General features: G+C 40.8%; 1 protein-coding gene across 1 annotated transcript; it reads left to right on the forward strand.

The window, feature by feature from the left end:
- Nucleotides 1–4,356: 4,356 nt before the first annotated feature.
- LOC114313192 (uncharacterized) lies at nucleotides 4,357–7,943 on the forward strand. Its single transcript, XM_028259558.2, has 3 exons — nucleotides 4,357–5,610; nucleotides 6,198–6,350; nucleotides 7,017–7,943. Exons 1-3 carry the CDS (start codon nucleotides 4,357–4,359, stop codon nucleotides 7,941–7,943), a joined length of 2,334 nt encoding a protein of 777 aa, XP_028115359.2.
- Nucleotides 7,944–12,973: the final 5,030 nt, after the last annotated feature.

Raw genomic sequence — 12,973 nt, forward strand, 5'->3', positions numbered from 1 at the left:
ACTAGCTCGGTATGCCACAGCATGGAGGACGAGAGAGCTTCTGGCCCCCGCTCTCATTTTCAGTTGCACCCTCTCTGATGAGTGCATAGCTTGGTTTGATGAAGAGGCGCAGGTTGGGCCTACTTTGGCATCAGAGGCTTCCACAAGCTCTAGGAGGGGACGCAAGAACACCTGACTAGGCCCTGAGTTTATTGCTTTAATCAGTACTTTCAAGTTTTTCTTTATGAATGTAATAAAAAGCAACTTCAATTTGTATTCAAGATTAGGAGAACTTTGTACTGAAATCAATGTAATTGAAGGTTGTGGGTACTGAAAATTTTTCGTTTGGTCCAAAAATGGTCTAAGTTGTAAAAAGATTAATTTGAGAAAAATCAACTTTTGTTAAAACTTTTCAAAACCATTTTCAATATGGATCACAACTGGACACACCCAAGATCTATCACTGAGATACACAACTCCGGATCTAGGCAATTGTAAAGTTGCCCCTAGTCTGAATAGCACTGCACTGGAGATCACAACCGAGCTCTTGAATGCAGAATAGACAAAGATGACCAACATGATCACATGGACAAAGTCGATTTGGAAGTGTTTATGGCTGGACTTCAGAATGAAGTTTCTTACATATCCCATAGATGGGAATCAAGCCTGACGTAGTTCCGGTTTGGGTTCACTCATGTGTTAACACTCTCCTTTTGCGCTCTAACTTTTGCCAAGGCCACCCTTTCTGGGTTTTCAACCTTGCCAGCTCAGTTTTTATTATTTCAAATTTTTCATGCTTTAACTTTTGCCTAGATCACCCTTTCGGGTTTTCGGCCTAGCGAGCCACTCAGGAAAAATATTTCTTCAACTTGTCCATGTTGATCGGCTAGGAGAACTCTAGGCCATCTAGGTCCATCAGAACAACAACTTCTCCCGACCAGATAGACTTGATAATGTAAGGGCCAGTCCAATTGGGTTTGAACTTGCCCCTAGGGTCGTGGATGGGAGCTCGGTTGTCTTTGAGCACTTGATCCCCTTCCTTCAAATTCCTGGACTTAACCTTCTTGTTGAAAGCCCTGGCAATTCTCCGTTGATAACCTTGAATGTGATACAGTACTTTCAGCCTTCTTTCATCGAAGAGCATGAGTTCTTCGAACCTGCTTTACTGCCAATCTGCCTCTGATATCTGACACTCAGCCAATACCCATAATGACGGAATCTCAACTTCGATAGAAAGAACAGCCTCCATCCCATAGACCAAGGAGAACGGAGTTGCCACAGTAGAAGTTTGAATTGAAGTCCAGTAGCCTCAAAGAGCAAATGGCAGCTTATCTGGCCGATCCCGGTAGGTTTCCACCATCTTCTACAGTATGTGCTTGATGTTCTTGTTGGCGCCTCAACTTCTCCATTGGTTTGCAGCCGATATGTAGATGACTTGTGAAAAGCCATGTTGTATTTCTCTAACAAGTCGATCACCTCCTTCTTGAAGTGGGAACCATTATCTGAAATATTCTCATTCGGGATCCCGTAACAGCAGATGATGTTGTTCCTGATGAACTTAGCAACATGCGATGCCTTCAACACCGCATAAGATTGGGCCTCAACCCATTTCTTGAAGTAGTCTATCGCTACCAAAATGCACTCATGCCCATTGGACCCCTTCGGAGTGACAGCCCCAATTACATCAATCCTCCAGACTGAAAATGGCCATGGCGAAGTCATGTCTGTAATAACCCGACCCTCGTATATATTTCTGGTATACTTTTAGTCCCTTATTCTGTGCATTTAAATGCTTACTGTGAAATTTTATGTGAAATTAAGTATAATTAAGTGAATCCTATGATTATGGATGCATGTCTGTCTAACAAGAGAAATATCTGTTACAATTATAATATTCGGATCAGAAATTGGAAGCCTTAGAAGCTTAATTATCTGAAATGGACTTTATATTTATGATCAGCATGATTTTTAGGTCATAATATGATTTTCTGTGAAATTTCAATTTGGAATGATTAAACTGATTGATTTTCGTCTTTATTCACTTTTATATAAACTTAGTTCTTTAAACACTTGACTCATGATCCTTAACTCAAAATATCTTCTGAGAGAGAGTTGGAAAAGAAGAGTTAGGGAAGAAGAGGAGAAGTTTACCTAGGGAGGAAAATTGGTGAAAATTGAGAGGATTGGTAGAGATTTGAACCAAGGTATGTAAACCTCACCTTATATAAGCTTTTTCTTGGATTTGAGTAAGCATGTCTTTCATGTGTGAGAACTAGGGTTATGTTTGAAGCTTTGTGTGTAATAATGGTTTAATTGGAGAGTTGTACTTACCATAAGATTGTCTTGGGATTTAATTTGAGTTAAATGAAGGAATTTCATCTTGCTTCCTGGTTATTTCATGTCAAAACCTATCTATGTGCTAGATTATGTAGTTAGATGGCTATATACATATGCATGAGTGAAAAACCATGTGTAGGTGGAAACATGAAGGAATTGAATGGTAATTGATTGTGTTATTGAATTCAAAATGATTAAGGACCTAAGTAAGTTTGTGAATAATCTTTATGTAATTTTGAGTTATATTCTTGTACTAAATTCACCTATTTTAAGCTTTGTTATATATATTTACCAAGAGGGGCTTTGTTGGAATTTCGGACTGCACTAGACAGAATCACCGCATGTGCGGGGCTTACAACCGCACGTGCAGGAAGTACTGCCGCACGTGCGGGGCTCACAACCACACGTGCAGGAAACAGGGGATTTTGAGAGTTGGCTACTGGAAAAAAGCCTCGTACGAGGCTTCACTACCGCACGTGCGGGAACCCTTGCCACACGTGCGAGGCTCACAGCCACACGTCCAGCCCATGTTGCAAAATTTCATCTGCTCTGTTTTACGTGTTTGACCCTCTGATATTTTTGAAATCTGTATTTGATGCCTTTTGATGTTTGTAAAATTTATTCAAAGCGAAACAAGTCAGAAAATGTGTCAACAAGGAAAACGGAACTAATTTGTGAGTTGTGCATGTGTGTAAGTCCCAACCTGGGAGGAACTAATGCTCCACTACATCACAGTGAGTACTAGTACTATAGTTGTACATTTACTTACCGTTAATAATTCTTATTATTAACGCTCTATTCTTCACAAGTTAGTTACATTAACATTTATAAATGATTAGAAATTCTGTGTACATCCGTATAACTCTGGAATCACTCTGCTCTGTTGATATCTGGGCCCGAGGCCAATCTGTAAAATCTGTTAGGCCAGAGACCGATCTGTAAAGTCTGTTAGGCTAGAGGCCGGTCTATAAAATCTATTAGGCCTAAGGTCGTTCTGTATGTTACTGGGTTTAAAGCCACTATGTTTAAAGACTGGGCCTAAGGCCGTTCTGGAAATAGTTACGGAGTAAGTTTAGTCATATGTTCTCTGGATTTATATACATTATAATTCAAGTTAACCACTGAATTGTTTAAGTACAATTATTCACTGAGCCTGGCTCACTCTGTGCTATGTCTGCTTCTATAGGTAATCAACTTGGAGGTCAGTCTTAACCCATGATGCTGCTTTCTCTTTTGTCAACCTTAGTGTGTCTAGGCACTTAGGTGAAGCCGTTCATTCTTGTGAAGTTTTGCTAAGCTTTTAGCTTTGTACTCTGATTGTCTGCCTCAGGTTGAAATGTCTATAACCACTTTCTTCACCAATGCTTTTGTTATACGCCCAATCATGGGGCTGGGTCTGTATATGTGTATGTATATAACTAATGCTCAGGTGTATGTTTACTGTATATTATCTACCTAATGCGATGTTTGTGATCCTAGCATATTAGTGGTAGTTCAGTGGATATTATTTTATGTTATTAAATGCTTCCGTTCAGGCCCCATAAGTTATACATATCGGGTTTTATGTCTATTTTCGAAGTGGTCATTCCCAAACTTTTAGAGGCGGGTTCAGGGCCGTGACAAGTGGTATCAGAGCACGAGTTGCTACCTCACACATGAATCCATTGTGCCCTAGGATGTTTAGAAAAGACGTAGGCATCATGCATAATATTCTGAAAGCATATGGAAAGATTGATGGCAATGTTAAATGTACTCTGCTAACGCTAATGATTATGATCCATGTCTATTGCATATTTCTTGTGTATATTGTAATTGATTGTCATATAGAATATGGTGAGAACAAGAACGGAAGACCCGGGAGATGCTACTTCTGCACGGTTGGACAGAATGGAAAGAATGATCATGGAAATGGCGTAGACTTTACAGCAGCAACAACAACAGCCATAACCACAACCGCCACTGCCACCGGTACCTCCGCCTGTGGAACAAGGTTTTCATGCTGAGGATCGAACTATCACACTTATGAGGGAATTTAAGAACATGAGGCCACCCTCATTCAAGGGAGGAATAGAATCGATGAAAGTTGAAGTGTGGGTGTTGGGAATAGAAAAGTTGTTCGAAGTATTTCCTTGTACCGATGCCCAGAAAATGCAACTTGCTTCCTTCACTCTTGAAGACGAAGCACGGAGGTGGTGGATGCTTACGAGAATTGTGCATCAAGGCTTAACATGGGATAGATTTTTGGAACTGTTTTATGACAAGTACTTTCCTCAAAGTATGCGAGACACGAAGGTGACAAAATTTGAAACCCTCAGGCAAGGAAACAAAACCTACATGGAATATGAAGCCCAATTTGCAGAACTAGTTCGGTTTGCACCTCATATGGTGGATATGGACTATAAGAAATCGCGGAAATTTGAGGGCGGACTACGAAATTCCATCCTTGACCGAGTCAACATGTTGAAGCTACCCACCTATGTTGATGTGTTGGAGAGAGCTGTTATAGCAGAGGGAAACATTACTGCTCCAAATTGGATTTCCGAGTGGAAAGGAAAGAGGCAGAACATTCAAGTATCAAAAGGGTCAGCCGCTCCACCAAACAAGAAACAAAACTCAAGGACTTCTAGTACTTCCACCTTTGCTTCAGGTTTAACTCCTGTTTGTTCAGAATGTGGAAAGAAGCACTGTGGGACTTGTTATCGGTTCTCTGGAGCATGTTTTCGATGTGGCAAAACATGTCATCTAGTAAAGGATTGTCCTCAAAGGAATCAACAAAATGGCAATAGAACTGCTACAAGCTCAACAGGGTCTACACCAGCTCCCAACACCAAGTCAGCTGCCAAGCCTGTTAACAATAAAGACACCGCAAGACAAGGAAGGGTGTTTGCATTGGTTTCGGGAGATGTGCAAAACGCTGCAACAGTGGTGTCAGGTACATTTATTGTTCACGGTCATTCTACTCATGTATTGTTTGATTCTGGCTCTACCCATTCCTTTGTGTCAAAACTATTTGCTCAAAATTTAGATAGATCTGAAGAAGTATTATCCTATATGTTATGTGTGTCCTCACCTTTGGGGGATTCTATGATCTGTACCTCTGTATATTTTGCTTGTGAACTCCTAAATGGGGATATTCGAGTATATTCCAATCTGTTACCTCTTGACATGACTTATTTTGATATTATTCTGGGAATGGACTGGTTGAGGGAATATGGTGCAACTATTGACTGCTTGACTAAGCAAATCAGTTTTCATCCTACGAGACAATCAAAATCTATCTTTCAGGGACATGGAGTAACTTCCCCACCTTATTTGATTTGCGCAGTAAAGGCTTGTAAACTAATTCAGAAGGGATGTCAGGGGTATCTATGCAGTGTTTTGGAGGGATAAGTGAGGAATGGGAGTACCGATATAATTCCAGTTGTTTGTGAATTTTCGGATGTTTTTCCGGAAGAATTACCGGGGGAGTTAGTAGACCGTGAAATCGAGTTTACAATTGAAGTGGCACCAGGAACTCAACCCATTTCTAAGACACCGTATAGAATGTCACCAGTTGAAATGAAGGAATTAAAGGTTCAGTTGCAAGATTTATTGGATAAGTGGTTCATTCGCCGAGTGTCTCTCTTTGGGGTGCACCAGTTCTGTTTGTGAAAAAGAAGAATGGAACACTCTGATTATGTATAGATTGCAGGGAACTTAATAAAGTGACAATCAAGAATAAGTACCTGTTGCCTCGGATCGATGACTTGTTTGACCAGCTTCAAGGGGCACAAGTCTTTTCAAAAATTGATTTATAGTCCGGATATCACCAACTGAAGGTCAAAGCTGATGATGTTGAGAATACGGCTTTTCGAACCTAGTATGGTCATTATGAATTTCAGGTTATGCCCTTTGGAGTTACTAACGCACCAGCAACATTTATGGATTTAATGAACCGTGTCTTTAAGCCCTATCTAGATGAGTTTGTAGTGGTATTTATCGATGACATCCTCATTTACTTGAAGAATACAGAAGCTCATGAGAATCATCTTCATGTAATTCTTCAAACACTCCGAGAAAAGAAATTGTATGCAAAACTAAAGAAATGTGAATTTTGGCTACATGAAGTTGCATTCTTGGGGCATGTGGTAACAAAGCAAGGTGTATCTGTTGATCCGCACAAGATTGAGGCAATTATAAATTGGCCAACTCCTACCAATGTAACTGAAGTGTGTAGTTTCTTGGGATTAGCTGGGTACTACTGGAGATTTGTTCAAGATTTCTCCAAAATCGATGTACCACTTACTCAATTGACTCAAAAAGGAGTTGTGTTTGAATGGTCAGAACAACGAGAATCCGCCTTCCGAGAATTAAAAATGAAGTTAACTACAGCTCCAGTTCTTGCCTTACCATCTGGTACCGATGGATTTGTGATCTACAGTGACGCTTCATATAATGGACTTGGCTGTGTGCTGATGCAAATTGGAAGAGTTACCACTTATGCTTCCCGACAGCTCAAACCCCATGAAAAGAATTATCCCACACATGATCTTGAGCTAGCAACAGTGGTCTTTGCATTGAAGATATGGCGGCATTATCTGTATGGGACTACCTGTGAAGTCTATACTGACCATAAGAGCCTCAAGTACCTTTTTATGCAGAAGGAGTTGAATATGCGACAGTGACGATGGTTGGAACTTATTAAAGATTATGATTTGTAGATTCATTACCATCCTGGTAAAGCCAACATGGTTGCAGATGCGCTTAGTCGGAAGAATATGGGAAATTTGGCAAATTTGTTTACGGAGCAAGAGGAGTTAGTGGTTAAATTGGATAAAATGAAGGTAGATCTTGTGCTGCGTGGACAGGAGGCCATAGTAACAGCAGTGATGGCCCAACCAACATTAATTGAAGAAATCAAACTACGTCAGAGGGAAGATGAAACTTTGAGAAAGATATATGATGAGTTAGAGACAAAACTGAAACTGGGATTCAATTTCGAGAATTCAGTGCTCAAATTTCAAGGCAGATTATGTGTTCCCAATGTATCAGAAGTGAAGCAGAAATTAATGGAAGACGCTCAAGCCTCGAGATTTTCATTACATCCTGAAAGTACTAAAATGTACTGTGATTTAAAACAAAATTTTTGGTGGCCAAGTATGAAAAAGGAAATCGCAGATTTCGTCTCCAAATGTTTGCAATGTCAACAAGTAAAGGCAGAGCATCAGAGACCGGCAAGGTTACTGCAACCCCTTCTAATCCCGGAATGGAAGTGGGAACATCTGACCATGGATTTTGTTATAGGGTTACCACGGACTCCTCAGGGTATGAATTCTGTATGGGTCATTGTGGATCGATTAACTAAGTCCGCTCACTTCCTACCTATGAAGACTCAGTATAATGCATATAAACTTGCTGCGATTTATGTAAATGAAATTGTAAGACTCCATGGCGTTCCGGTTTCAATTATGTCAGATAGGGATCCAAAATTTGTTTCGAGATTCTGGCAAAGTCTACAGGAAGCAATGAGTACAGAATTGAAGTTTAGCGCAGCCTTCCACCCTCAAACTGACAGACAATCCGAGAGAACGATACAGACACTAGAAGATATGCTCCGAATGTGTGTTATGGATTTCCAGGGAAGTTAGGAAACTCACCTACCGTTGGTAGAGTTCACGTATAATAATAGTTACCATTTGAGTGTTGGAATGGTACCCTATGAGGCTCTGTATGGCAGACCATGTCGCTCCCCCGTGTGTTGGGCCGAAGTCGGAGATAAATCATTGCTAGGGCTCGAAATTATTCAGCTGACAACTGAAAAGGTTAAGATTATTAGAGAAAGACTGAAAACCGCCCAAAGTAGACAAAAGAGTTATGCGGATAATCGACGAAGAGATTTGGAATTTGAGGTGGGTAATTATGTTTTTGTGAAAATTACACCTATTAAGGGGCATCCAAGATTCGGCAAAAGGGGTAAGTTAACACCCCGATACGTTGGTCCATTTCCAATTTTGGAGAAAGTGGGTTCGGTAGCTTACCGAGTTGCTCTTCTGCCCTGTATGAGTCAAGTACATGACGCGTTCCATGTCTCTGTGCTTCGAGGATATCTTCCAGATCCGTTTCATGTTATTGATCCCTACCAAGTTGTTCTGGATGATAAGTTGACTTATGAGGAAAAGCCAATTCGAATTCTAGACCGGCAAGTGAAACAAGTACGGAATTGGGAGATTCCAATGATGAAAATTGTGTGGCAAGAACATTACGGGACCGAAGCGACTTGGGAAAAAGAAGAGGAAATGCAACACCAGTATCCGTATCTATTCTTATCCTAAGCTAAACCAAGTTTGAGGGACCAAACTTACTTAAGGGCGGGAGAGTGTAATAACCCGACTCTCGTATATGTTTCTGGTATACTTTTAGTCCCTTATTTTGTGCATTTAAATGCTTACTGTGAAAATTTATGTGAAATTAAACTTAATTAAGTGAATCCTATGATTATGGATGCATCTCTGTCTAATAAGAGAAATATCTGTTACAATTATATTGTCCGGATCAGAAATTGGAAGCCTTAGAAGCTTAATTATCTGAAATTGACTTTATATTTATGATCAACATGATTTTTAGGTCATAATATGATTTTCTTTGAAATTTCAATTTGGAATGATTAAACTGGTTGATTTTTGTCTTTATTCACTTTTATATAAACTTAGTTATTTAAACACTTGACTCATGATCCTTAGCTCAAAATATCTTCTGAGAGAGAGAGTTGGAAGAGGATAGTTAGGGAAGAAGAGGAGAAGTTTACCTAGGAAGGAAAATTGGTGAAAATTGAGAGGATTGGTAGAGATTTGAACCAAGGTATGTAAACCTCACCTTATATAAGCTTTTTCTTGGATTTGAGTAAGCATGTCTTTCATGCGTGAGAACTAGGGTTATGTTTGAAGCTTTGTGTGTAATAATGGTTTAATTGGAGACTTGTACTTACCATAAGATTGTCTTGGGATTTAATTTGAGTTAAATGAAGAAATTTCATCTTGCTTCCTTGTTATTTCATATAGAAACCCATCTATGTGCTAGATTATGTAGTTAGATGGTGTAGACGTCCCCGAACGCCCCGGGAGGACGAGTCCCGTTCTGTTCGTTTTGGGTTCACTACAGTTCAGGACTCTCAAATTGTCGCGGTCCTAAATATCAACCAAAGAGTCCAAATCCGACAAATCGTTTTGAGAAAACAGATTTTTAGAAAAGAAGTGCCAAACATGGACTGCTTTGCCAGATACAGAGTCGTCACCTAAATATTTTTTATGGGGGAATTTAGGAAACCCTGACTCGGTGCCAAAAGCCACGTGTCCATCATCACCAAAAGTTGCCTCGGCTCGGGAACTTGGGTACGATTGGGAAAGGTCAGTTATGAGCACCCCCTCTCGCCCGATTCGAAGATCGGCCTCTACTAACCTTGATATCCGTTTTTGAAAACGTTATGTGTCCTTATTCCGGTTATTAGCCTAGAATTACTATGTTATGCGCACAGCAAACAAGTATAGACCAAATCGCCTAAATTGGAACAAAGCATTGCATGTTTGTTTTGAAAAACAGTTTGAAATTTGCTACTCGCAAGTAGGCTAAAGCACGAATTTCAACGAGTTGTTCCAACTCAAACAACCCAACCTTCACCCACAGGCATTCAAGCAGTTTATATCACATAAGCATCTAGCCACATGGCAAGCATGCTGTCATGTTGACATTCACACTCATGCGAGATACTAAAGCATAAAAATACTTACAATGTACTCCGAGCCAAGACAAGAACATGTTAGCAATCAATGCATGATCCAAGTCCATGTTAAGTGGCTAATGCAACGCATACAGAATGCAATCTAGAATAGGCTCAGCTAATCTAAGGATGACATGTGAAAATGCACAGATAGCATGTATTCAAGTTAGATTTGAAATACTTTATGCAGTTAGCATGATCCGCCGAGCCTGGTGTATGCAAGACTAATGAATGATGCACGCATGCATAGCATAAGGTATGCTAAAGTAAACATGTCCTAATACTAACCATCAAAAGCAGGTAAGTAAAAGGGAGAAATAAGTAGGGGTTGGAAGACATGCACACACGCACCCACACTTATTACAAATTTGCCCTCGCTCGGAGGGATCGAAAGAATAATACAAGTTAATTAACCTACAAGCTAATTAAATATTACAGACCAATTAATTAATTAACAAATTGACTAATCTAATGAAAGCAGTAAACAGCCTCGGGAAGAGGGCCCAATGCAATGCACGCTCAGCCCCGCTCGAAAAGTCACTGCCATGCACAAGTTGCCTCTGCTTTGACTGTTATCCTTCTCTGAAGACTGCACAAATCTCAGGGTTGCTTCCCTGAATTCTGTGGAACACCACCAGCTGAGGGAATTGGTCACCGGCCATGGAGAATGGTCACCGGCCACAAAATAATCCATCGGCCAACAATGGATGGCCGGTCGGCACTTAAGATGGCCGGCCGGCCAAAACTTCCTGCAAAAAACTGGTTTGACAGCAGCAAAGGATAGAACTTGGCATGGCAATGCATTTCAAGCAATGTATGCACCAACCACATTCCTTAGCATATTTATGACTCAAAGGAGAATGGGCCTCGATTCTCGGGCCACCAATCACGTATTTCCATACATGATGGCCCAAAAAATCAAGTGTGCATGTTGATATGGAATGCAATGCACATAATCAAGCAAATTGAACTCAACCTCTATCACAAGCAATTCAAGAGGCGAAACATGCATGCCAATGCAATGCAATCCTAAGCATGTCGACTAGTATGCAACATGGACAATGCTAAGAGGCATACAAGGCATACAATGGTCATGCAAGACATAGGGCATGAGACAATGCAACTAACAAGTATGCAAGGCACAATGTGGGTGCTCGAGCATGCAAGCAAGCATGTGACTTCATTCAATCATGCAACTCCAATCATGCAACAATACACAAATATGCAACAACATACAAGGTGGACATACAACAACATGCAAAGGGGTGGACTTAAACTAATTTAGGCAGCCCTCAAACAAGCCTAAAACAGTGGCCAAAATGATGCAACAAAGGCATGAAAACACACACACAAATATGCATCAACAAGGGCCTAAACATGGAGCATAAGCCATCAGCTCTTCAAAGCATGAAAGGGATCGAAAATGCAAGCATATAAGCACATCATGAGGCCTGAAATAACATACCAGGTGATTCCAAACCACTGAAACATAGCCAGGATGGCATGCTAGAGAGACCAAAGCTTAAGGCATTCAAGAGGGATTGCATGGTAGCTATACAAAACAAGACATGAATGACTCAAATGACCTAAAACAGTCCCTTAGTACATCAAAATATGCATATAAGCTTCACAAAGCTTAGCCAAAACACATGAGCATGGTAGTCTAAATGCTATGCATGTATTGGGGCAAATCATGGCATTACAAGGCATGTATGCTAAGCAAGCATGGTGTATCAAAACCAACTAAAAACAGAGCTATATCATGACATAATAAGCATAAATATCAGTCAAGGCATGGCCAACATGAACCTTAACATGATGTTCACTAAAGAGGCAAAAATGGCCCTTTTCAAGGACAACAAGGAGAGGGGGTGGCCCTCTCCTTCCTAGGACCTCAAGGCACCATCCTTACATCTGAAATCCCTCAAGATTTCAGTGGTGAGGAGGCCCAAACACAATGGTCCCGGAGCTCAACCAAAATGGCACAAAACAAAGGCCAAACAAGCCTTAAGAGGGGTCAAACAACCCCAAAGCTTATAACACCCTTAACAAACTATTTAGAGCAGACAAAAAAAAAAGACTTTTATGTGTTATATGCTAAGCTCAAAAACAGATGCAAATTAGGCTAAAAGGCTTTGCAAAAATGGGGTAAAAAGGGGCAAAAGTCTTACCCTTGTAGACCCTCTTCACAAACAATGTTCCAGCAGCTTCTCTAAGCTCAAAACCAGCCAAAAACTTCAAGAACAGCCTCTTAGTACCTCAGTAGTTAAAAGAAGGTGTGATGGTGGGTGTTTATGCACAAAAGTAAGACAAAACACACACAAAACACAAAAGAGAGGGAGATATAGATATAGGATAGACACACAACTCAAACCCTAAAACTAGAACCCTCTGAAAATATTGTCTAAGTTGTCTAACCCTTGAACAAGAGAGAAGAGGTTCTCTTTTATAGACAATTAGTCTTGTAAAGCTTCCAAAGGAAGCTAACAAGAGGGCAATCCCACCATACACGTGTATGGAGGGGGTGACAGTCTATGCCAGCTGCACAAAAATATCTGCAAAAGCAGATGCACAGTAGTCGGCCGGCCAAACATGCAATTGACCAAAAAAAGATAGCCGACCGGCCATCTATAGTGCCAGCCAGCCAAACATTTGGCCGGTGGAAGAAAAACACAGCCGGTGGCCTCAAGCCATGGCCGGTGATGTGTGGGGATGGCTCACAAGCCATTCCCTGCCCCTCCAAGGCAAAGCACAAGTGTTTGGTGCAAAACGAGACACAAAACAGTTGAGTCGAGAGATCCTGAGGCAAGGCGCGTAGCCGAGACCTCCGGGAACTCAAGACGAACACAAACATGGATGATCACCGAGTGTTCAAGCGGTGACGTCCAAGTCTTAAGGACGGTC

The sequence above is a fragment of the Camellia sinensis genome, chromosome 5, assembly GCF_055761805.1.
Source record: "Camellia sinensis isolate YWXY chromosome 5, ASM5576180v1, whole genome shotgun sequence".
In the NCBI taxonomy this organism is placed as follows: domain Eukaryota; kingdom Viridiplantae; phylum Streptophyta; class Magnoliopsida; order Ericales; family Theaceae; genus Camellia; species Camellia sinensis.